This window comes from Staurois parvus, unplaced genomic scaffold, assembly GCF_062004578.1.
Source record: "Staurois parvus isolate SC_StPar_1 unplaced genomic scaffold, SC_StPar_1.0 ptg000715l, whole genome shotgun sequence".
Lineage (NCBI taxonomy): Eukaryota > Metazoa > Chordata > Amphibia > Anura > Ranidae > Staurois > Staurois parvus.
Window position 1 is genome coordinate 5,528,152 of NW_028318511.1, and position 26,934 is coordinate 5,555,085.

Sequence of the window (26,934 nt, forward strand, 5' to 3'; positions counted from 1 at the left end):
TGCCCTGAGTACTAACACAGCAGCTGTGGAAGTAGCAGAAGCCACAGCCCTCGGCAAAAGCGAGTTTTGGCAATGGGTTGCGACTTCCTATGGGAGCATGCAGCTGTCAACATACAGGGCAGGATTTTCCTAAAATAAAACACATCCAAAGCTCCTCTGTCATTCAAGGTCTCTTAAATGCTACTGTCTGATCATTGTATTTTTGAGGCATTTTCCCTTTTAAAGGGGAACTCTGGAGACTCTTTGCACTCCATACATTTTATCTCCAGCACAAAAAAAATAGAGAAAGCAATGGGCATAAATCGCTACTCGCCGCACATTTGCCAAGTAATTTTCCACGAGCCACAGCCATTCACCATCTGAAGCTGATGTGAACAAGGACACTGACACATCACCAGGCTGGCCCATCATGTGCACCTCAAAAGAGCAGAAACCCCTGAGGCTGCCCAAAAGAATACTGGGCTGTTGAAGCTGAAACTGCACATGGCAGGAACATTTGTGTTTAATGGCTGCAGCCTGTGACCTACCTGAAGTATAGAGAAACTCCAAATTTCCAAGAGGAAAATTCTATGTTCTAACTACTAGACACTAGTCTAACAACCGAGTTGTTCACAGCTGTGGAGCAGGTTTGGCCTCCAGAGGGGAACACCCCCTGGGTATAGACCTATGTTTGATAGAACCAAAGAAGTTGTGATGGCATAAAAATACCAAGTAGTCCATCGAGTCTGCCCCATTTTTTTCTTTTTTCATTTATACATGTATTTGGTTTTTTGTTTACTTTTTTTGATAGAAACATTAAAGGAGTGATAGCAGAAAATAGACCAGGTAGGCTGTCTTTACTTTTCAGTTGCACCTAACAAGCTACTCCTGCAGATGGCAACATACCAAAATGGTTAACTAAAGCAGAGTTGTGTCCTCCAATGAAATAATAGGAATACCTGTTGAGCTTGCCAGAAATGCAGTGTATATGTCATTTCATGTATGTTTAAAGCACAAAGAACCTTTATTTAATTTTTGTATGTAGGTTTAAATATACTTTAGATTCCAAATAGGAGAACAGCAGTGCTCTATAATCCTTAAACAACCATGGTTGCGTTCTTGAAGCCCATTGGGGGTTTGAAACCTTTAGAGGCATATCCCGCTAACTCCTGCTTATGATTTCTGGATTACTCTGATGGTGCCATCAGAGGGCAGGGTCTAGGAATAGGATTAGCCATTCTGCAGAGGCAATGTGGACTGGATGCAAAAAAAACAAAAAAACGGGACTAGGTAAAACTGAAGTCGCAGAATGCCTACGGTAAACACGATCATTCACAAATTACTTATCTGAAGAATAAAGTTGTTCAAGTCTAGTTCTGCTTTAAATCATTCGCTGATTATAGTTTCATATTAACCGTCATCTTTTCTCCACCTAAAGCTCTGCTGCCAGTCTTTATAACAGCCAGCTAATGCAACAATTAAACATGTAGAATTCTGGATGAGATGAAGAAAGATAAACAGACAATGTGTAAGGAATATTTATTTTCACTGAGATAAGGAACTGGCAGTAAGGGAAGATCACAGACATGGGTTCTGGAACCAAAGTGATTGAGGTCTAAAATTGCTCAGAGAGCAGGTCACACAGTCTCTGGGAAACCTCCTCTTTACTTGTGCGGATGGTGAGCCGGTACATCTGTATGGGCAAAAAAAACATTGTTAGTAATCTTCGGTATTATTTTCCATCAGTATAGATATATAGCAGCTGTTGTGGACTTGTTTTTTCTAAAACTCTGTGCCTGTAGTCTTTATCCATCCTTCTCTACTTGGAAAGTCACTGACCTGGCACACTCATCGGCATATCAGCTGTTAGCATGCCTAACTCCTGCATGTTTCCGATCAGTTACTAAGTACAATAGCAAGGATGGCAAACTAAGAGCTTGCACCTGGAAAAACATGCCCACAATGGCAGCTACACTAGTGAAAAAGCAACAGAGCATATGCTATAATTATTTTACACAGGAAAATTAGACAACAGTTTTTTTGAAGATTCCATAAGGACCATTACCAGCCATCAAGCTCTCCTAAGATCACTCACCTGTGCCTGCACATTAGGTTCGAGGCGTAGCAGGCATCCCACCTGTCGGGATTTTGCTTGGATAATTCCAGCTGCCACAAAGTTGGACGGGTTTGGATCAACATTTTCCAAAAGGGCAGGTCCAAATCCAATGAGCTGACAGGTTAACAAAAGAGATGTTACACACCATACCTATGCACAATTCTAACTGCCATCTATGGCATAAGATTTAGTTTTCGCTAGCTTGAAATTGGTGCTGGCAGCTTTCAGCCTAAACACCAAAGCCCTAACCTAAGGCATCCCTCATACTAACTTTTCTTCCACTAACCCCTCCTGCAGTCCCCACATCAAACCTCTTTGTAACCCCAAATTGCTACAGCAGGTATGATATAAAGACACCTATGGGTGTCTGCGGCAGTCTCCCAAACCTTGGCCCTTGTGACCACTAACCCCAGCTCCCACACATTCCTAACAGGAATACACAGGAGGCAGGCAAGCTACAGCACCATCAGGAAATGCCAAAGCTTAAAGAATAAGTTCACCTTTCATAACATGTTACACCTATATTCAGGGTGTAAAATGTTACTGTACGACCGGCTCTCACACCCCCCCAATCCCCGGTGTAACAGCTAGCTGGGGATCTTCTTCCCCCCATTAGCTGGCACAATTAAAAAAAAAAAAAAACACGCAGCTGTGCGGGGCTCTGCCTCCCTGGCTGCATCATTTATTCACAGAGTTCTGTGAATGGGAAACTTTGCGGCTGTCTGTAGCTCTCAATGAACTACCATTGTGTTGCTGAGTACTGTGGTAGTTCACAGATTCTTGCTATCAGTGTAAAACTGCCTGCTTGTACGAGATATGAGCAGACAGACTACATTGACAGTCTGCAGGAGACCTGCATGTCACCAGCAATCTGCTTAACACTGGTGCACTGCTTTCCAGGTTCCTAAAACAAAAAAAAACTGCAAAAAAAACAAAAAAGTATTTTTTATATTAAAAGGTGAACTTATTTAACCTAAAATATGGTCATAACAGAAGGCTTTGGGAGGCTGCTGCAGGTACGAGCAGGCAACTTTAGATGCCTGCAATTCATATCTGCAGCAGTTTACCCCCTCCTTAGTGACAGTCTCTTTAAACAAAGTTATCTAATCTTCACTGGAATTCCTTTGCCCTGAGACCCTGCACTGGGATCTCCTGCTTTGATTTAAAAAACCCATTACTTTCTAAACTTACAGATTTTGCATTTTATGGCACCCCAGCAGTGCCATCTACAGGCTAAGAGCTGGTATTACCAATCACCCAAGTTACACAATAGATTGGGAATTGTTTTATCTGTATACTATGAAATACATCCAAAATATATAGTTTCAGCTTTAGATTCTTAAGAGAATTAAAGCAAAACCAACCCCAACCCTCACGGCTTCTTGATGATGTATTTCAATATGGTGTAGGGCACCAACCTTTGCTTTAGTGATTTCAATGTCCATCGGATGCTTTGCCTTGAAAATGTTCTGAACCTCTTGCTTGGGCCTGCAGGAGCAACAAAATAGTACACAAAGTGTTGAGCAAGGAACAGGTAGTTTAGCAAATATTATTGTGTAAACTATTTGAAAAGGTGTAAATGGCCAGGTAAAACATGTACATGTGGTATATTCATAAAGAAAAACATTTATGGAAGTTTTTTTTTCTATAAATGTCCAAGCAAATAATTTAGAAATGAAAAATCAATTACACTGTATAAGAGTAATCCGAGTGGAATGTTGACTATCTAGCCATTTTGTAGATTTCTTTAGGTCACAAATTGCAGTATGCCATTTTTCTGGAAGCCTGTTTGTTGTATTACCATCTTCCAGAAGGCAAAGATTGTCATTAAATACAGTAAAGTATCATTTCATTAACTACAAAGACATATTAACCATCTCGATTATATATTATGATCCAGTCAAAAAAAGAATCAATCTAATAAAACAAAAAATTAATGAAAACCTCCTAAACTAACATTTTCGAAACTAATGCGTGTGTGTACATTTTGTGTACACACACTCTACCTTACATGACAGGGCCTCTCCCCTCCCCGCCGAAAAGAATAATTTTACTAAAAATACACTAAAACCACTATTAGCAGACACAAACACAACATAACTTCCACAATTCTAAATCTTTGTCTAAAAGATAAAACTGCACTGAATTAACAAAGCGGTGTGTGAATGAGGTTGTGGGGCTCATTCATATGGGCACTATGGCCAGCACAGCGTGAATCAGTGGTTTATGTGGCTGGAGCTGCCTGAAGCTGGGTATTACACGAGGAAAGCGAAGCAGCACAAGGGGGGGCACAAATACAAAAACACTGAAAACAAACTCCTTTCTCCTTTGGCTCCCCTTGCAGCAGCCAGCAGGAAAGAAGGTGACTTTGCTTCGGGGGGGGGGGGGGGGGGGAGGGGGTTGTTGGACACATGAAGATCAGTTCAGCAATAAGGCAGTAAAGTCAGCCCTCCTGGTCAGGTCAGGTGCCCGGAGCTCATACAAGAGGGCCAGCTATTCTGCCGTATCGCCAGCCATGTGTGCCCCTCCAAATCATTGGATTCAGGTGTTCCAATCACCTCCATGGCCACAGTGTATAAAATCAAGCACCTAGGCATGCAGACTGCTTCTACAAACATTTGTGAAAGAATGGGTCGCTCTCAGGAGCTCAGTGAATTCAAGCGTGGTACCGTGATAGGTTGCCACCTGTGCAATAAGACCATCCCCGTGACATTTCCTTGCTGCTAAACATTCCACAGTCAACTGTTAGTGGTATTATAACAAAGAGGAAGCAACTGGGAACAACAGCAACTCATTTACGAAGTGGTAGGCCACGTAAAAATGACAGAGCAGGGTCAGCACATGCTGAAGTGCACAGTGGGCTGAAGTCGCCAACTTTCTGCAGAGTCAATAAAAAGCTAAAAAGCTCCAAACTTCATGTAGCCTTCAGATTAGCACAACAACAGTGCGTAGAGAGCTTCTTGGAATGGGTTTCCATGGCCCAGCAGCTGCATCCAAGCCTTACATCACCAAGTGCAATGCAAAGCATCAGATGAAGTGGTGTAAAGCATACTGCCACTGGACTCTACAGCAGTGGAGACGTGTTCTCTGGAATGATGAATCACGCTTCAATGTCTGGCAATCCGATAGACGTGTCTGGGTTTGGCAGTTGCCAGGAGAATGGCATTTTCCTGCCGGCATTGTGCCAAGTGTAAAGTTTGGTAGAGGGGGAATTATGGTGTGGGATAGTTTTTCAGGGTTTTGGATTGGCCCCTTCGTTGTAGTGATTGGAACTCTTAAGGCATCAGCATACCAAGATATTTTGGACAATTTCATGCTCCCAACTTTGTGAGAATAGTTTGGGGATGTCCCCATCCTGGTCCAACATGACTGCACACCAGTGCACAAAGCAAGGTCCATAAAGATATAGATGAGCGTGTTTTGGGTGGAGGAACTTGACTGGTCTGCACAGAGTCCTGACCTCAACCCGATAGAACACCTTTGGGATGAATTAGAGCAGAGACTGTGAGCCAGGCCTTCTCGTCCGACATCAGTGCCAGACCTCCCAAATGTGTTTCTGGAAGAATGGTCAAACATTTCCATAGACACACTCCTAAACCTTGTGGACAGCCTTCCCAGAAGAGTTGAAGCTGTTACAGCAGCAAAGGGCGGGCCAACGCAATACTGAACTCTACGGACTAAGACTGGGATGCCATTAAAATTCATGTGCGTGTAAAGGCAAACATCCCAATACTTTTGGCAATATAGTGTATCTTAATTGTACAGTGCAGGACTTGTATTCATAGATCACGGGACATACCCAAACAAACTGAGAGGTGGGTGGTTAACATAGGAAACAGTACTGCCAACAAGTAGGCAATAAAAGCAAGGGTCAAAGAACCCAAACAAAACTATTCAGATGACAGCTTGAATTTGGAGAACTTGCGAACAGAGGACCAGGTGGAGGCTTTGTTGTAGTGTTAAATGCAAGTGTATGATCCAAACGCACACGTTCCTGCGTTAAAAATGGCTGTGTGTATGAGTGGGTGCTGCAGTGACCGTCGGCTGGAACCGAACAGAATCAGCAAGGAAAAAATGTCACCAGCACACCGAGGATCACCAATATGGGTCCAAAGGTTTTAATAAACCATCACATAGTTACAGCAAGGCAACGTTTCGGAGTCTCGCAGGACCCCTTCATCAGGCATGTGACCAACATGCCTGATGAAGGGGTCCTGCGAGACTCCGAAACGTTGCCTTGCTGTAACTATGTGATGGTTTATTAAAACCTTTGGACCCATATTGGTGATCCTCGGTGTGCTGGTGACATTTTTTCCTTCCTCTTTGTTGTAGTGTTATCCCAAAAATGCTCAAAATCCCAAGAGACACAAACAGCCCTGATGGAACGGGCTCTGATAGCATAGGCCCTACAGATGAGTTGCCTGATCCATCTGGTAATGGTGGTAGGATTCCCTTTACGAGGGTCCAAAGACAGGCCAAAAAGGAACTCCATCTTGTGAATATTGACACTGGCTACCAGGTAGACCCTGACAGCCTTGACCACATCCAGGAAATGTAGGGCAATTTCCCTTTCATGTTTTGGGGCAGGACAAAAAGGAAAAATTAAAACTATGTTCTCACTTAGGGGGGAAAGAAAAAAAAAAAAAAAGACCACCTTACATAGGAAGGAAGATTTTGGTCTCAAAACCACTTTAGTTCAAAGGAAGGTCTCTGAAGTACAGAGGGTGCCGAGTTGAGATCCCAAGGTGACACATGAGGTTGAATGTATAAGGCACAAGCCTGTCATTTAAAGTGTTCATATTTCATGTCTGAGGTTTACAAACAAAGCATATCCTTGTACAGTGTGTACTTCTCTCAATTAAGTGCACTAAGTGCCATTTTTGTCTGCAGCTTTATTCCTCAGCTATTAGCGTGAATCATGTCTGACGTTTTCCTGACTGCAATAAAAAGGTGATGGGGAGGGATTCTCCTGCACACAACCTGTGATTGACAGTCTCAGCCATGTTTCTGTGTGAAGGGGGGGGGGGGAGATGCGTAAAATATGCTAGATATCTATACTGATATGGACTGGGTAATGTGTTAGGAACATAAGGATTTTCCACAGAATCCAGACAGTGGCACACAGGTCATGTGGTATGTGCCTAAAAGAGATCTAGAGTTAGCTAAAGGGAGCTTTGTCATAATAAGACATTGCTCTGGGACAAGGAAACACTGTCACAGAGTGGTTTGAGTTTCTTGTAGGCCTTCTGCAAAATGCATGGTATTTAGCCCTTTTTTCTTAGCAGTGGCAGATCACAAGTGTAAGGTACCTAAGTGACCCACAGGAGTAATAGCGGAATAGATAGGGCTTTGCGTAACCGAATATAAGAGCCTCTATCCAGGTGCTGACTGCGTTCCTGTGTCTCTGTAGAATATGGAGTCAGATGTGTAGAGGTGTGCTGTGTGCATTTTGAGTGGAAAAGGCGGAAATGCGTCATACAAGCAGCAAATCAAAGTTACCTTATCCTCCTGAGATTAAATATAGATCAGAAGAGAAAAAAACCCACCAATTTTAAAATGCTCACACAGAATTGGCAAGAAAAGAAAGGCAAAAAATGGCAGGGGTTATCCAAAATAAAAAGTGAATACCTCCCAAAGACTCAGTCTATAAAATTGCATAATGTGCTAAATACTCTGGATTGTGTTATCAAAAGCCAGGAACTGAGCTAATGTACAGGGAAACCCTGTCTTACCTTATCCACAAGGCTGGGCCTACTAAGGGTCCAGGTTATGCCCATCATGGTGGGCATACCCCACAAAAGAGTTTTCAGGGTCTGGGAACCACAGAAATGGACCACGGCCCTGCATCTTTATAGCACTCTCCAGCTAACTACATGGCAAGGTGAGCGCCTAATGCAGGATCCAGTGCCAGAGGCACACAATGTGGTTCGAGTACATTCCCCATGGTACACACTTCACCGATTTGGAAACTACTAGATAGCCCTGGGCAGTAAGCAGTCAGATTATGATAGCAGCTTCAGAGAAAAAAAAAAATAGTATAAAGAAAAAATACTTCTCCAGGGGAGAACAGGTCCATCACCTAAAGACTCTAGCAAAAAAAAAAAAGAAACCTGGAGTCTCACAAAGTTGGTGGAATTATATAGGCGTGCTGTTGCCCTAGCAAGTTTTATTTCCAATATCCAGTCACCTGAATACAGCCTGCATATAATGCAAGTTCTATGAATACAAGTACTGTGTCCTGTACCATTAGGATTTATACTTTGTAATTTCTGGAGAATTCTATCATCTAGAGAGATGTTTCTTGTTTTTCTAAGGTAATTACTGAATCTATGGAAATTACCACTGTGTAAGCCCTATAAGTAATCATAACCAGGATTGAAAATGACGTGTTAATGGAACCAGAGCTGCTACTTATTGGCCCTGTTTTGATGGCTACATGTGACATTTATTGAAATTATCCTGAAAGTAAGTGTTTCATTTGATTCTGACATTGTGTAGCTATCCTTTGCTTTATCCCTATTGTGATTTGAGTATATGTAGACAAATCCAACATGAGGATTACCAGGTCTGTACAGCAACAGTGATAATCTGCTATAGACTTCATGTAAACTAGTACAGGTAGAAGTGTGGAATTCTCAGTGTTTTGATTTGAAATTATGGTCCATTGTCTACTTTATACAAGACATTAGCCTAATAAAAGTGGATACAATTTTTGCTTCAGGTCTCTATAATACTACAAAGGAATCTGTTTCAACAAAGTTGTTCAATAATGATGTCAGTACAAATGACATTTGAGAAAAAATGATTACTTTTCTATGGACTAACTACATAATACTCATGGGCTCAATATTGTATTTGGACATACTGTAAAGATGTTAATATTGATTGGGTTTATTCCTGTGCAGGTCATTACAAAACGATCTTGAAGGTTTGTGTTGGCACCATATCTTTTCATTGATATTTATGCCCCTTCTGGTGAGAACACTCTTTTGGAATTAATAAAGTATCTTTTATACCACTCTGACAGGTAGATTTTGGAAGCCTTCTTATGTCTATTTGCTGTTATAATCTACTGAGACAGTAATCACGTTTAAAACTGGCTCCACCAGAATTTGTCCACAGAGGTCCAGAGTGACACATGCAGACAAGTACAATAATGTAACTAGTACCCCTTGTTAAGTGCAGAGCACTGTGTGCTGATTTTAGAGAGTGGGAAAGAAAGAACTAAGCCTCTTGAAATGATGTTCTCGGTTTATCACACCTCATGCTGACGAAGCCTAGCTACATATAATTTCAACAGAATGCTGTAATTATCCATCTAGTTAATCATGGATGTGCTGTTCAGCGACCTGACATTACTCAAATGATGTAGTAACAAAATCAACATTACCCACTGAGCTGTTTCCAGCGCTGAAAAAAATCTTGGCCTTCCATCTCAGTTGGTTGAAAGAATTTATTGATAGTGATGGGCAGCTTTACGGAGAAGTTTTGGAAAGCACCTCCGTACCTATAGAAAACAAACAGCAGATTTAACTAAAATACCATGTTTGTTGTAAGTTAGTATTATACCCCCCAGGCTGGACAATGGATACTGTGTTTTGTCGGGCTGTAAAAAAATAGTGCAATATTCCATAAAAGCCCAGACAGTCATAGTCACAGCTTAGGACTATTTACAGAGAAACTTCAGGTGCTCCCCCATTTTTTTTCTTTTTTTTTTAGCTTCACTTATCTGTTATGCAGCGTTGTCCTGGATTCAGATACTCACCTGCTCAGCAGATCCAGTGTTGTCTTGCAGTGATGTGCTGATGTGCAGCAGCCCAGGTCCTGCGCCGCCATCGTGGTCATCCTCAGTCATCAGATACCTGCTGCCTCTGATGATTACCCACAGCTCCGTCCCCTATCCGGTATTATTCTCTACTTCTGCAGCCTCCTGGGATATGTGACGTGGAATTTCAGGAGGCTGAGAGAGCAGGGACACACCATTCCTGCCTAGGCAAGAATAGCAGTTGGTGGGCAAGGCCAGGACTAGTGTAAAAAAAAAGTGCAAATTCATATTGCGGAGGTGGTTGTCGTGCACAGAGCTTCAGATGACATGGAGATTAAAGGTCCACATTAGGAAACACTTGCTAGATGTACATTCAACACCACTTTGGGTTCTTTAAGTTGGGGAAGTTTGCAGAGTCAAGCTGTTTTACACTCCAACATCCCCTATAATGACATGTTGAAAAACGTCCTCCCCACATCAACTGCCTTAATCTTGGCACCCCTAAAATGTCTAATAACACCCTTGTACTATTATATGTATTATTGGTATTACAACTACCCCTGTAATTTCATACACAATGGTATGCTCTGCCTTGTAGGACATGTCTTTCCTCACTCTTCAGACAGTGCAGTAAATACCAGCACTCTGTAAATACTTTGAGTGCTTGACAACTGGTGTCACACATCTGACGCTTCAGGAATAGTCTCCCTTTATCAAGACTACGATGTATTTACCTTACTTTCTATAGTATCGCCATTGTTCCTATAAAGACAAGGAAGAAACGGATGGTGAAAGGAGTTGGATATTCTAAGGAATGATCCATTAACCATGAACGGACAATATTAAAGTGTAACTAAATGGAAAACTTTTCTTGTTTTTAATCTTGGACAGATCAAGGAAGGTTTATAACCCATGTCAGTTCTCCTTGCCATCTTTGTCCTATTGGGGAGATTTCCCTTCACATCCTGTTCCATAGCCAAAATTTGAAGTGAGAGAAAATCCCTCCAAAGTGAGGAAGTCCTAGGGTCACCAGAACTAGGGTCCCCCCTGAAATATTTCCTTTATTACCATTCCAGTGTCAACCCAAAATGTGGGATTTTCTTTTACTTTCACTTTTGGGAACAGTAAACATAACAAATAGAAAGGATGACTCTCCGTAACAGGGACACAGATAGCAATAACTGACAGTTGTTCTAATTCAATTCCACTCTATCAAAAAAAAAAAAAAAAGAAGTTTTGGCTTTAGTTACAATTTAAAGTGGTTCTAAAGACCAAACATTTGTTTACCTTAATGCATTCCTTGCATTAGGTAACAACCTTTTTCAGGTTAAAGTATAACCCCCTCATCCAACTCTAATACTTACCTGAGCCCTCACTCAATCCAGCGCTGTGGCCGTCTGCATTGACTATCCTCTTCTCCCCGCTCACAGGCTTTTCTGACAGCAGTGGGAGTAATTGGTGTTGGGAGTGCAGCTGTCCAGGATTTGCACTGTCTGCTGTGCAGTTTGCAAGCTTGGTGAGCACCCACTTGGCAGGTGTGTGGGGTGTGGATAGCATGGACTGACCTGGAGCAGCGGTTCTTCAGCCATTGGTTCTCGCTTCTGTCAGTCAAATTCTGTGACGAGGAAGCAGGGGGCAGGGAGACGCCACACTGTCTTTGTCAATGGTCAAAGGCAGTGCTGCTCAGGATTCAGCATGCAGGTGTGCCACAATAGGCTCACTAGGAAGATTCCTATGGTGACACAGCAAGAAGAGGAGGAGCCAGGAACACTGGCAGGAGATCCCAGAAGAGAAGGATCAGCATTGCACAGAGCAAATTGGTATAAACTTAAATTCTATTTTTTCAAAATAACAAATAAGACTTTACAGTCATTTTAAGATTCAGGTCTGGAAATGACATTTGGACTAGATTAGAATCCTGAGCAGCACTGCCTTTGACCATTGACAAAGACAGTGTGGCGTCTCCCTGCCCCCTGCTTCCTCGTCACAGAATTTGACTGACAGAAGCGAGAACCAATGGCTGAAGAACCGCTGCTCCAGGTCAGTCCATGCTATCCACACCCCACACACCTGCCAAGTGGGTGCTCACCAAGCTTGCAAACTGCACAGCAGACAGTGCAAATCCTGGACAGCTGCACTCCCAACACCAATAACTCCCACTGCTGTCAGAAAAGCCTGTGAGCGGGGAGAAGAGGATAGTCAATGCAGACGGCCACAGCGCTGGATTGAGTGAGGGCTCAGGTAAGTATTAGAGTTGGATGAGGGGGTTATACTTTAACCTGAAAAAGGTTGTTACCTAATGCAAGGAATGCATTAAGGTAAACAAATGTTTGGTCTTTAGAAGCACTTTAAATCTGTTAGCAGATGTAAGCCATACAATCCATGCACGTAACACAACCTGAAGTGGTTCTAAAGGATGGACATTTGCAATGCAGGGAATGCTCAATGGTACAAATGTCCCTGTATTTGTATCGCCCCCTTATGCCCCTGCATACTTTTTTGAGCCTGATCTCAATCCAGCACTGTGCCTGTCTGCAGCATTTCTCTCTCTCTCCGAGGCAGCAGTGAGAGCCATTGGCTAATCCTGCTGTCAATCCAATCCTGTGAACTGAGAGCAGGGGATGGAGCTGAGCCCCAGTAGACTAACACAGCCTGGCTCAGAATTGAGCCCACAGGTGTACTCCCCCCATAGGAAGTGGCTTCCTATGGTGGTGCACCCAGAAGAGGACACGTCCAGAGCAGGGAACCCAAGAGGAGGTTCAAGGCCACGCTGTGCAATACAATTGCACAGAGCAGGCAAGTATAACATGTTTAAAGTAATTTTAAAATTTATTTTTGTTGATTAAAATAATAAAGTATAACTAAGACAAAACTTTCTTTTTCAGTCTTGGATAGAGTGGAGAGGGATTAGAACTCTTCAGACTTTTATTGTTGTCTGTGGCCCTGTTAAGATTTACCATCTCTGTCTTGTTTTCTATTATACTGTAATCCCAAATATTGGGTTGACACCAGAACAAAATAGAAGAAAGCAAATCTTGCAACGGGGACACTGGTGACACTCTTTGGAGGAATTTCCTCACTCCCTGTTTTGGCCCTGGGACAGGAAGTAAAGGAAAATCTCCCCAACGGGACAGATATGGCATAAAAGCGGTTATGGGCTATTACCCTCCGTACCTAAAATGAAAAACAGTTTTGCCTTGCGTTCTACTTAAAGTATATACTTATAGGAGTGATTACCAAAGAAAGTGGGAAGTTCATACAGGAAGGAGAATACTGTGGGTCATAAGAAATGGCTGCAAACTGTGTTTTTGTTGCTGGGGGGAATTTAAAAATACTGACAGGGCGCCCAAAACTTTGCACATTTTCTGTGATATTTTTAATTTATGTTTCTGTTAAACCCGATAATTAACTGAACTGTGCATAAAATTTTGCAAGAACAAATTATAAACCTGGTCCCTACAGTGCCTGTATTTTGAGAAAATCAGCAAAACATGTCTTGAGATCAAGGGGGTCAAAACCTTTGCTTAAAGCAGAGGTCCACCCAAAAGGGGAAGTTACGCTTTAAGTCTTTGTCCCCCGCTCCCCATTAGGATTGGCACCTTTGGGGAGCGGGTACCCAAATTTCGGAAGCGGAAGTTGTCCTCCCCCTCCCTCAATGTGACAGGTCCCAGAAGACTACAGGGCCATTCACAAAGCGCAATGCTTCTCGCGCATGCGCAGTGGGCATCCAGATGTGAAGCCGCAAGCTGTCACAGACGGGGGGTGCCCACACTGAAGATGCCGGCGCCAGGGAGAGAAGGCGGCCTGTGAAACCAGCCGTGGTGAGGACACTGCTCGACCGAGGGACAGGTAAGTGACTGTTTTTGCAGCTGCTGACTTTTTTTTTTTTTTTTTTTTAGGTGTAACTCCACTTTAAACACTATGTACTGTATTCTGTACATGAAGAGTATTCATTCACAATATGAATTTATTACCACCTTTATATTTTTATACTCTGCTAATTGTATAGGAAAGAAATAACAATCACGCTGAAACTGAATAGTATCATGGGATGATACAGTACAACAAAAGTCCTGCAACACGTGACATTGTTATACAACAAAACTAAGGAACAGCATAGGATGTGGAGGATGGCAGCCTCCATAACAGAAATAATAGGAGAAGCATACCTGAAATGGTTGTTGAAGACTGGGGCCTTCACAACAGAAATCAGAGGTTGGCCATACCTAAACTGGATGTTGAGGACCGGGGCTTCCACAAACTCCTGCACACACTCAATGTTGACCACTTGCTGCACCTGGGCACCTCCATCAACTGCAGGCTCCACTGGCTTAGACTGGAGATTCAGACATGAAATGCCATCAAGGAGAATAAAAGGCTGCTGGTTGTGAGACCTTGCTCTTGCAAAATGCATACATTACTTTTAAGCTGCAAGTAGAATACTGAACATATAACATCAATGATTAACCTTATAAAGCAGAGCAAGTTTAGAGCCTTTTATCAGTGAAACCTTATCTTAAAATGTGTTTTGTGCTTCGAAATCTTGTACAATGATCTTTAAAGTAGTTCACCCAAAACCTAACTCTAAACCTATTCACAACCATATTCGAAAACTAATCTATCTAGCACTGTAAAGAAGAAATCACTATACATACCTGTTCTGCAGCCGCTCTGGTCCGGTCCCACGCTGAGCTGTCAGCGGCGGCTTCACTGTGTAGGCCTGTTCAAGAGACAGCTGAAAACTGAACCTCCATAGCAAATCTATGGGTGATGTCATCTCCCAGACATTTCACAGTCTTGTCAGTTCTCTCCTGCACACAGCATCCGCTGCTGGAGACCAGACCGGATCGACTTCAGAAAAGGTATGCATAGCAATTCTTCTTGATAGGGCTAGATAGATTAGTTTTAGAATGTGGCTGCAAGTAGACTGCAAGTTTTGGGTGAACTTCTACTTTAACTAGAACGGTCCAGATTTGCAAATTAAGCAAATAGTCATATTTACTCAAAAAAGGTTGATATCAAATTAGCAATTTTGTAGCTAAGATTAGTCACTGCTACAAATTGCTAATGAGAGTAACAGCAATTTGCAGCTAACAATTTAACAAGTCAGTGGCGATAGTGCTACAGCACTCGATAGTGTGCAGCTACAAATTTGCTCTCCTTCAATGGGTTCTAGCTAAGCCACAGAGGTAAAGGAGGAGCAACTGTCACTGGCAATTTTGCCGACAACACAAAGTTAGCGATTCCATAGAAAATTAAGAATTTCTTAGTGAAACATTATGTTCTCAACACAGTGTATAATTGACATTCATGCACATACTTGGAGCAAACTATTATTGTGGCTTCTTTAATACTTGAATTTTCAGTGCAGGGAGAGCTTTCCATCACTGGAAACTGAAGGCACACCAGGTTTGGTGCCCAAAACTACACCCCACTGCCAAGTCACCTCTTGTAAAGAAGATTTTCTTCTTTAACTGGCCCTAACCTGGATTTTTGATAATAAAGCAACCGTTTTATATGTTTATATAAGATGACTGCATCTCTGCCTATGATGGGGGAAAAATGTATGAACAATGACTACAAAGAGAAAGTCCCTTTTTTAACTTTTTGCCATCTCTAAGCACAGGTTTATAGCTTCTAATGGTAAATCCAGAATTGATATGGTGCCACCATTATCTGACAGACTAAAACCAATTTAAGAAGATGTGTGCAATGTTTCGAGCCACTAAACAAGCTCTTTTTTCAAATATGGAGTACAAAGGAAACACTAGCCTTTAGTCACACCATAATACAAACAAGCCGTTATCACGACATATCCCTACATTCCAATCCAATTATGAGAAAGTACAGGCGGACCGAAGATACCACAAACACATGTGGACCTGATGGGGGACGGTGTCTGATATTATAAATGGCTGCTGTGAAAATTGGCAATCATGGTACATATAGCTTATAGTCAACTTACTGCTCGGAGTGAAACCAGAGCCAATTATTTTGTACTAGGAAAATATTGGAGGCCCCACCTACCAGCCACAAAAGCACACCCCAAAAAGCTGCCTTCCTTGCTAGAAGCATGTACTTGATAGGCAACTGTAAGATTGTCAAGACTGGAAAATCCCTGAAATAGATTTGTGTATGTCAACTAGGGAATCATCTGTCTAATTTATGACCTTAGGCCGTTGTTTCCATGCACAAAGCATTTGATATGAAGTGGATTGGAGTGTGCTTCAGTGTTAAATACATTGAAAAACACAAATATACCAGATCAGAATACATCCTGATGAAGCATATTAAGAGCAATATGTGAGGATAACATCTTGCATGTACTGGCATATCGCTGTGTAGCTGTGAGCTGGACTGTTTATTAAGAGGATATCTTATTGCTATAACTCATGGCCACATTCAGTTGTATGCACGGCTTACAAAATCTATGGGAGATGAAACAATGCCAATATGTTTGCAACTACTGTAGACTGGGAGGTATGCAAGTCTCTATCATTAGCCCACTTTGAAATGGTTGCAATGAGCTCAAATAGAAAAAAAAGACAGAAGATTTAAGAGCTATAAAAATGGGATAACATCGAGACTCTATAAAAGTATTAGCAGAATTAACAAAATATGGGTGAATGTAACATATTACCATCAGAAGGGACATACTGAATGCCAAATGGCAAAGAAAACACCAGGAAATAAGGTCAAATGCACAACTGGCAATAATGGTAGATGTGGATGAATAGAAAGAATTTTCCTTTGTGAATACATACATGCAACATTTGCATTTGCACCACTGAAAAACTGCTCTGGTTTTGGTTAATGCCCAATCTGATTAACCACTTGCCTACCGGGCACTTATACCCCCTTCTTTACCAGGCCAATTTTCAGCTTTCAGCGCTCTCATAGTCTGAATGACAATTGCGCAGTCATGCAAGATTGTACCCATATGAAATTTTTATCATTTTTTTCTCACAAATAGAGCTTTATTTTGGTGGTATTTAATCGCCGCTGGGCGCTTTACTTTTTGCGCTATAAGCAAAAAAATTGCAAAAAAATTTGAAAAAAGTTTCTTTGTTTCTATTATAAAATTTTTCAAACAGGTAATTTTTCTCCTTCACTGATGTGCATTGATGAGGCAGCACTGATGGGCACTGATAGGCGGCACTAATGAGGTGGCACGGATAGGTGGCACTGATAGGCAGCACTAATGAGGTGTCACGGATAGGCGGCACTGATTGGTGGCACTGAGAGGCGACACTGATAATGGGTACTGATAGACAGCACTGATAGGTGGCACTGAATGGCATCACTGCTGGGCACTGACTGGTGGCACTGACTGGCAGCACTGCTGGGCGGCACTGGTGGGCACAAGTGGGTGGCACTGGTGGGCACAGATGGTGACACTGCTGGGTGGCACAGGTGGGCGCACTGCTGGGCACCGATCATCAGGGCACGGATGATCGGTGCTGATCCCTGCTCTGACAACTGCCGGTTTTCGGCAGTACTTTCCTCACGATCTGACAGTGCGAGGAAAGCCGAGAACTGGCAATTGCATTTCCCTGTGATCAGCGTGTCATTGGACATGGCTGATCACGTGGTAAAAGGCCGCTGTGATTGGCCTTTTACCACGTCACATGATCAGCTGTGTCCGTAGGACACAGCGATCACGGAGATCGCCGAGTGCGTGCCCCCGGGGGCGCGCAGGAGAGCGCATTCTGGGAGGACGTCATATGACATCCACCCAGAACTGGCCGGCCGCAGTGCATCCGTCATTCGGCTATCTGCGGTCGGCAAGTAGTTAAATATGGTGCCACATCCCAGATTCAAATATATAGAAAGTTACAGGCAAAAAATCAAGACTTTAATGGACACCCAAATCAAAGAAATAATTTACTAAAATTTAAAAAAATGACTACAAAATGGTTAAAAACACCATGCATATAGCACAAAAAACAGCATGACTGGTCCATGTAATAAACAAAATAACCACCAAGAAAGATATGCCTAGAATAGAAAAACTGCTTTGCGTACTGGCCAGGGAATTTGTGAATACATTGTGTGTCCTACTGCATACAGTTGCAAGAAAAAGTATGTGAACCCCTTGGGATTACGTGGAGTTTTGCATGAACTGGGCATAAAATGTGCGCTGAACGTCATCTAAGTCACAATAGAAGAATACAGTCTGCTGAACATAATACTACACAAACATTCGACGTCGCCATGGTTTAATTGCACATAACATGTAAACATTCACAGTGCAGGGAGGAAAAAAGAATGTGAACCTTTGGACTTCATAACTGGTTGACCCTCCTTTGGCAGCAATAACCTCAACCAAACATTTCCTGTAGTTGCAGATCAGACCTGCACAACGATCTGGAGTAATTTTGGACCACTCCTCTTGACAAAACTGTTTCATTGTAGCAATATTCTTGGGATGTCTGGTGTGAATCGCTCTCTTAAGGTCATGCCACAGCATTTCAATCGGGTTGAGGTCAGGACTCTGACTGGGCCACTCCAGAAGGCCTATTCTGTGCTGTTGCAGCCATTGTTTTGTTGAATTACTTGTATGCTTTGGGTCATTGTCCTGTTGCATCACCCATCCTCTGCGGAGCTTCAGTTGGCGGACAGATGGTTGTACGTTTTCTTGCAAAATGTTTTGATAAACTCTGGAATTCATTTTCCCATCAATGACAACAAAGCAGCCCCAAACCATGATGCTCCCTCCACCATGTTTTACAGTGGGGATGAGGTTTTGATGTTGGTGTGCTGTGCCTTTTTTTCTCCACACATAGTGTTGTGTGTTCTTCCCAAACAACTCAATCTTGGTTTCATCTGTCCACAGTATGTTTTGCCAGTAGTGCTGTGGAATATCCAGGTGCTCTTTTGCAAACTTCAAACGTACTGCAATATTCTTTTTGGACAGCAATGGCTTCCTCCATGGTGTCCTCCCATGTACTCCATTCTTGTTTAATGTTTTCCTTATTGTAGATGTGTCAACAAAAATGTTAGCATGTGCCAGAGATTTCTGTAGGTCTTTAGCTGACACTCTGGGATTCTTCTTTACCTCATGCAGCATTCTGCGCTGTGCTCTTGCAGTCATTTTTACAGGATGACCACGCCAGGGAGAGTAGCAACAGTGCTAAACTTTCTCCATTTGTAGACAGTCTGTCTTACCGTGGACACACGTAACTTTTGTAACCCTTTCCAGCTTCATGCAAGTCAACAATTCTTGACCGTAGGTCTTCTGAGAGCTCTTTTCTGCGAGGCATGGTTCACATCAGACAGTGCTTCTTGAAACCAGTAAACCCAAAACAGGTGTGTGTTTTTTAAGGGCAGGACAGCTGTCAGCAACACATCCAATATCATCACACTGATTGGAGTCAAGGTTGGCTCACTCTTGGCTCCAATTAGCTCTGGGAGAAGTCATTAAACTAGGGCCTCACATACTTTTTCCTCCCTGCACTGTGAATGTTTACATGTTATGTGCAATTAAACCATGGCAACATCTAATGTTTGTGTAGTATTATATTCAGCAGACTGTATTCTTCTATTGTTGTGACTTACATGACGTTCAGAGCACATTTTATGCCCAATTCATGCAAAACTCCACGTAATCCCAAGGGGTTCACATACTTTTTCTTGCAACTGTATTATTTGAAAAGGTTACCCTACATCTGCCTATATAATAATTAACTAAATGCTGTGAACCAAATCACATCGTATTAGGAATTGGCAGTGTTCAAACCACAGTTAGATTCTGCATATAATAATGTGGAGATATGCCGGTAAAATCCAATTTCTTCAAGTACAGGACCTTTAAAGACTACCATGGATTACACGCAGCTACCTTCAGGTGACTGGACACTGGTAAAAGAGAAGCTGCAGGGACATATCCATATATAATCCATGCAACTCCCAGCTACCTCAGTTTTGTGGCAAGCAATATGGAGATCATAAAGAATAGCAGGGTGGGACTTGTCTATGGCATTGACAGATTTAAGTTTTAAGGCACGCACACACGGGCCGAATACCAGCTGACATTCTGCCCATGTGTACAGGTCCTTGTTTGACAGAAGCTGATCTCACAACCAGCTTCTATTGAAAGGGCATGCTGGAAAACCAGCAGCCAATCGGCATCCGATCAGCACTCTCAGCCAAGCGCTGACCGGTGTGTTCTGATGGGGAGGATGAAGTCCCCCTGTCAGAATACAATAGCTCAACGGGGAAACTGAAATTACTGTACTAAAAATCACATGGTTAGTACAGAGACCTCCTCCTATGCTCCTCAGGGCACAGGATCTTTAGTCTACCATGGACAATCCAAAAGCAGTTAAACTGAGGGATAGGCAACACAGCAAACATATGCCAGCAGGCACACAAACAAGTCAATGTCCTGACAGTCCCAGGGAGCAGTTGTTAGGACCCAACACCTAATATTGGCACCAGAGGGGGCCTGAATATCCACCTGGTAGAACTTATATATGAACAGAAGACCAGGTAGCAGAAAATCTTGTAAATCTGAGAAAAGGATGAGTGAGCAGATTTGGACCAGAGCTCAAGGCAGTGGAGAGAAATTTCCATGGGATGTTTTGCACCAGGACATATGGAGGGAATAAAATTATAAATATATATATATATATATATATATATATATATATATATATATATATATATATATATATATATATATATATATAATACATACACACATATACACACACATACATATATACACACACACATACATATACACTACTGGTCCTATAGACACCTCCAAAATATAACTACTACTACTTGTATACATAAGCACAGCTATTCACACAATTATCATTCATTTTTGGAAAGGATATTGGCTTTAAGTTCATCTGAGCACATTAGTGTTGAAGTGAAGTTCTGGAACTGAGAAGACATCTTGTTGCCATAGAAAATAAACATTCGACCTAGAGAAAAGATCAAGACATGACTAGAAGAACAAATACTTAGACTGCCATCAGCAGGATAGAGATGGTAACGCAACAGCTATGTATTCTTGAAGCAGGTAACTGATAAGTTAAATGAAAAAACTTGTGTCCATAAAGAAAAAATGCAGTGGAGATTACCTCAACAAACACTGCAATTAAAAAATAGTCCATAGATCCAGAAGTAAAGAAAACTAAACTAATATGTACTTGTTTTTCAACAGTTGAGCTTGAATCTAGTAGTATCACTTCTTAGTCTTCATATATTGGTCAATGAGTCGTCATCATTAGTGACCAATAGTTTGGGGGAGGGAAAGGTGGTACTTAGCTTAATACTTACAGGAAGAGTCCAGATTTGCATAAATCTTTAGCAGCCTGAGCAGGCCCGGAACAAGAGTTGGGCAGGAGGAGTGGCTGCTTGGGGTGCTGGTAGCTTGTCCGGGAAGAGGGGGGGCAATGCAAGGAGTGTTCCTGCCGCTAAAACAGGGCTTGACAAATTTGCTTTGAATTAAGAAATCAGTTAAAGTTAGGAGCCAGTTGGGGGCAGCATCACAGGAGAGGGTCAGAGGGATGAGGGGGTAACTGGACAAGAGGAAGGCAGCAAGACCGGTGGGGGGCAGTGGGACTGGCTTTCACGGGGGCTGTGCAGGACTCTGTGCATGGGGAGGGATGGGGGAAACTCTGGGGGTCCCAGAACGCTGGGCTCCACTCTGTGGGGCAGGGTAGAACAGGGCAGCATGAGCTGGCAGAGGCCCAGGTGCGGTTTCTGGTCGCCACGGCGCCTGGGAATTGTCGAGTACTGCGCTCCAAACTGAAAGGAGTACTGACAGCACCATCACTACTTCTGTCAGCTTAGCGCTGAATAACACCAGCCAAATCTGGAGAGGAGAGAGCAAGAAGGTGCGATTTGTGCCCTCTCCCTTCCAGCTTCACATTCCTGCCACTGCAGCTTTTCTGGATCAGGACTGTGCAAGATTTTCTTACCAGCCCCCATGTCCTCACAGCAAAGAATGTGGGTAGGGAGTGGGTAAGCAAACCCTATAAAGTCCCAATCTAACATCAAGTGGTCTCCCTGAACCGCATCTCTCCCAGCCACCTGCATGTCAAATGTGCTCGATGTTAGCTTCCCCTAGGCTCCTCCTCAACGCTTAAATGTCAAGATGAAGAGGAGCCTAAGAGGAAGGGCATCACACAGCCGTGCTGCATCTGAGGTCTGCGTCTCGGAAAGAGGGGAGAATTGCTCAATGGGGGTGAGCGGACAGAGTAACAAACAATTGTGATGGGGGTGAGAGTATTTGTTTCAGGAGGGGGAGGGAGAAGAGGATTAGTGCTAGGTGCGGGGGGGGGGGAATTGTGCTAGGAGAGGGGAAGGGGTGATTTGTACTGGGATGGAGAATTTGGAGTGTGGCAGGGTAAGATTAGTTCTTGTTGGGACGGAAGAAAAAAGTGCTACAAGGGGTGATTTGGGAGGGGCGGGGATTTGTACTGAGAGGAGGTATGTGGGGGGGAGGCGGACAGTAAAGTTTGTTCTAGGAGGTGAGTGGGGGGGATGATTTGTGCTAGGAGAGGGGAATTGGGAAGGGGGGTGATTTGGGAGTTTGGGGGGAGATTTCTGCTAGGAGGGGGAATTTTTTGGAAGGGGTTTTGTGCTAGTAGGAATGATTGGGGGTATTTGTGCAAGAAGGACTTTCTCAACTGAAAGAAACCTATGCGTATGCACTTTTTCAATATATTTTATGCTTGAAGCTTCCAGGCTTTTGAAGTTTACATCATACTAATGCAGGAGAAAAAAGCATTTAAACAACCTTATAACCTTTTTCTTTTTGTAATATAGACTGTGCTACTGCTGTCTCTAAAACATAAATTAAAACATAAATCGCAGACACGGGAGAATATAAACAACTAACGTCAGTTGCATTGTATGTATTTTGCACATTTGTAGTTTTATTGTTTTAAGTATCGGGTTTGTATTTATATTCCCGGCAATTACCCTCTTCAGGTGTGTTATAAACAACTTATGTTGGCAGCTTGGATGAGCATTTAATGGCTCAGACTACATTAACACTTACCCAAATTTTGGCGAAACTCAGATTTCAGGCCAATCTGCAGTAGCTGGTTCTCGAACAGGACACCATTATTTTTGCAGATAAACCTTCAAAATGTAGGACAAAGATAAATGAATTATCTCTTCTAGAGAGGAGAAAGAATTATTTTTCAGAAGTAAAGTTAATGAGGGGTAAAGGAAAAAGTATGACTATATTTACTAAAGCACAAAAGGAAAATGGCATCTTGAGAACTAGAACTTTTGTCATCAGGGAAAGGTTCTCTACTGACAGCTATTCTGCAAGCACAAAGTGCCACACAGAATGGTAACAAATATGTCACTTGCATGATCAGGGTTATGGAGTGGATTACTGGGAACCACAAAGATCAAAACAAATAATCAGGCATAATCACAATAGCGGCTGATTTGAACTGGCAAAATTTCACAAAGTGGACCTGCCGGTGTGCAATTAATGTGATGCTACAAAAATAATGGAGGTAGACATTGTGCTTTTTTTATTATAAGAATTTGGGAATTTTCAACAGTGTGGCATTAAAGAAAATAGCTAAGCACTATTCCTCTTTAGTCTGGGTACAAATTATAAATAACATTGTATTTTCAGATTAAAAACCCTTACTGTAAAACACACTGGATTCCAAAGTAGAAACAGGAACCACACAGAAAAATTAGAAATATAAGAAATAGTGTGTGCCTAAATTAAGATGTCATAGCCTAAATGCCTGTTATCAGGGAAAAAGTGTCAGCTCTGGTGACTCAACGGTCCCTGCATCTTGCTCAATGTAAGCTATTCAGTTCATCAGCATAACGCGGTGGAGGTTAAAAAAATTTTTTTTTTTTACAGTGCGTTATGTCCTGGATTGTATATTGATTCAGCAGTTTCTAGCTTTAAAGCAGAATTCCAGGCAATACATTTTTTTTGCTTGTGCAGTGGGGCTGTGCCGCACTGCACGGGTTAATTGCTCATTTTGCTCTGGGGAGAGAACAGCGGAGATATACTAACCTGACCCACCGATCCTCCCCGCACAAGACCGGTCCCTTCAGCTCCAGCCCCTCCGTGGTCCAGCGGTCTTGTAAATGGACTGTTCATGATGTCAGCACACTCAAAGCATGCTCCATAGACAGGAACAGTCCACCTGTGGACCGTGGGAGAGTGTGGTTTTCCAACTGCCAGAGTGTCATGCTGACCCCCTCTTGCTTCAATACTTAGGCATCACAGACCTAGAACAAGTATGCAGGTAAAGACTTCAACTTTACATTAGCATTCTTGGTCTGTATCCTCAGTCTGGGTCAAAAAGTATTGGAACCACAGACGCAGCATAACAATCAGAACTTTCAGTTTTAGGTGGTCAGCAATAGCCATCTCCATATTACTTCCAAGGTTTTGCTTTAAAGCTGAACTTCAGTTGAATTAAAATAAAAAAAAATAATAATAATCCAAATGAATGCATCGGCTTATTCATTAACTGCATCAATCAGTGTATTTTTTCTTAAAGTGGTAGTAGACTCCCCTCTGTGAATTTTACCAACAAGTTTACGATGAGTACAAAAATCTCATTTTCTTTCTGCAGGTATTATTTTTACTGCAAAAAAAAAAAATAAAAAATTGAATTTGGTTATGCTGACATGCCATACTAATTTCTGTGAGGGTAAATATTATATTTATTTTTTAATTAAATAAAACAAGCAAGCACAGTGCCTACCTGTCTTGTAATCCTTTGCAGAACTAGGACTACTGCAGGTCTACTTTAAGATGCCAGTTGGAAAGTTAGAGTTCAAAAAGAATATGGTAAAAAAATCGGTGTTCTCTTTGTGAAGACACAGACCCTACTTTAGTAAATCATCAAAGTCATACATAGCAGCATTTTGAAGATTTGATAAAATGCTGCAGGAAATGCTATTAGGATTAGAAAGAAAACACACGCAGATCATCTGGCAGGGAGACCACCAGTGGCAGGTTATTTAGTCTGATGTGGGCAGTGGGCTCTCAGTCAGAACCATGTTAGAGATATGGAAACTAGGGCACTCCTACTGCAATGCATGCAAAAATCAAAGCGATCCAGGGGCCCTTGGATACATGGTATTTTGTTACATGGGTAGATGGAAGATTTCTGCATGTAACAATAGTCTGATTAAAGCAGCAGTGACATCTTATCTACCTAAAGAAAGTCAACATTTGAGGCAAGGAATGCATTTCAAAAGGAGTTTTTGTATGTTTCTAAAATGTATTTTTTCTCAGTAGTCACTGTGTAAGCAAAATCATATGATAAAAGTAATCCAAGGGTTTATAGGAAATAGAATGGAAGAGGCTCAAGTTTTTCCTACAGGTTTGGTCCCATTTTAGGGCATATACCCTCAATGACATGCGAAGCAAGAAACAATCAGAAATTAGATTGTATTGCTGCCTGAACCCTATCAGAGATTGTTCTATTAAAAATGTGATTTTACTGCGGTCTTTGTTCCAACTATAGAGGTTTCTCCTAAGTTCCTGTCTTGGTCAACATGACTGTGCAGGATCACACTACTCTCTTCTAAAAACAAATTCTTTTAATGAACAACCACATGCATCAGTTGTTTCTGCTGATTTTTTGTCATACACGTTGTAATGTCTGTGCTAGTTAAACAAGGGCAAATGGATAAGTTAGAAGTAGATATACCCATCTTGGCCACACAGGGTACACAGACAGGTGGATGAAAAGGATTCATATACTTTTTAAAGGATAAGTTCATCTTTCCAGGGTGTAACAGTTTAGTAAATGAGCAGCCCCCTCATCCCCCTTGAGCCTCCGTTGTGACAGCGGGCTGGTTTTCCACACATCTGTCACAATTTAAAAAAAAAAAAAAAAAGTTCTGTGAATGGGAAAACTACAACTACAGTCAGCCATTGCAGCTGACTACTTGTAGTTCTCAAATTACCAGGGCACAGAGGAGCGCTCTAGGTAGATCATTGCTTTTCCCTGTCATTCAGTAATTGCCTGCCCATACAAGGTACGGGCAGACAGCTACACTGACAGGTGCCTGAGATTGCACCCACAAACTGCTGCTTTACAGGCTCCTAATAAAAATAAACTTTTTTTTAACCTGCAAAAAGATGTGCATTTATTAATTCTTTTTTTTTTTTTTTTTTTTTAAAGATGAACTATTAAATGATCCTTCAAATGCATAGTAATAAGCCTGAGTAAACATTTAAAAGAATTTATTCAAATATTGTCCGCCCCCCCTAACAAAGAACTGCAGCTGAAGCTATTTCCAGGACTACCTAATAATTCCTATGCTTTAATTATTAGGATGGGCTACTACATGAGACTTCCACAGCACAACTTATGGAAACACCACCAAGAAACTGCAGGTGATGGTGAGGCGGAGAGGAGGTCAATTTATTTATTTTTTTTAGTTTAATGCAATGCATTTTAGTTTGCATGCAATGCTTTAGAATTAAGAGCTCTACAATACAGAGCAACACTCTAAGAAAGAAATAGCTCTGGTTAATGTAACGTTTAAATGCCTTTTTTTGGGCTAAATTTTATTTTACAATGTACATTAACTTAAAACTAGAAGGACTAGTATGCATTTGTCACTTGAAAAGCCTAAAAACGTACAAAGATTTCTCTAGGTGTTTTGCTCTGCCTACTGTATGCGAGTGTACACTGCTGCTTTAATACCATGAACTCCTATAAATGAGAAGCTAGACTGCAGTAGGAAAAGAGAATGGTTAGAAAAACCTAATGTGCCTTTCTGATTGGGTTTGGTTTGCTTACTTGTAGTAGGAATCATCTGCATCATGTACAGAAGGGTCTGGCTCCCCAGATGCCCCTTCTGAGAGCGTTGGAACTTCGCTGTAGCGGGCATCGGCGGCAGGTAGAAAAAAAACCAAGGGGAAAAGAGGCAGCAACATGGAGCACCATTAGTTCCCCTAATCCCAGCATGCACACTAACAAAATGCTTTAAGGTGTATGCATAGGTAAAATCTAAAAAGTCAGCAGAGCTCTGAAATACATACGCTTTTCCTCTTTTTAAAAAAATACTTCATAATCCTTCCAGAAATCCAGTGGGCTCCAAA

At 42.0% G+C, this 26,934-nt stretch overlaps 1 protein-coding gene across 5 annotated transcripts in view; it reads right to left on the reverse strand.

Annotated features, from left to right (window-relative positions):
• Nucleotides 1-1,501: 1,501 nt before the first annotated feature.
• Nucleotides 1,502-26,934, reverse strand: part of AP2A2 (adaptor related protein complex 2 subunit alpha 2) — a 148,270-nt gene continuing 122,837 nt past the window's right edge. For 3 of the 5 annotated variants that reach the window (XM_089653548.1, XM_089653547.1, XM_089653550.1), the window contains 8 exons: nt 26,633-26,710; nt 22,882-22,964; nt 20,705-20,794; nt 14,087-14,210; nt 9,486-9,602; nt 3,514-3,583; nt 2,075-2,209; nt 1,502-1,672 (listed from right to left, as the gene is read on the reverse strand). In XM_089653548.1, coding sequence (XP_089509674.1) covers nt 1,595-1,672; nt 2,075-2,209; nt 3,514-3,583; nt 9,486-9,602; nt 14,087-14,210; nt 20,705-20,794; nt 22,882-22,964; nt 26,633-26,710 — 775 coding nt within the window. In that variant the 3' untranslated portion in view covers nt 1,502-1,594. The remainder of the gene's footprint in view (nt 1,673-2,074; nt 2,210-3,513; nt 3,584-9,485; nt 9,603-14,086; nt 14,211-20,704; nt 20,795-22,881; nt 22,965-26,632; nt 26,711-26,934) is intronic. The other 2 variants (XM_089653549.1, XM_089653551.1) reach the window with 1 other exon arrangement.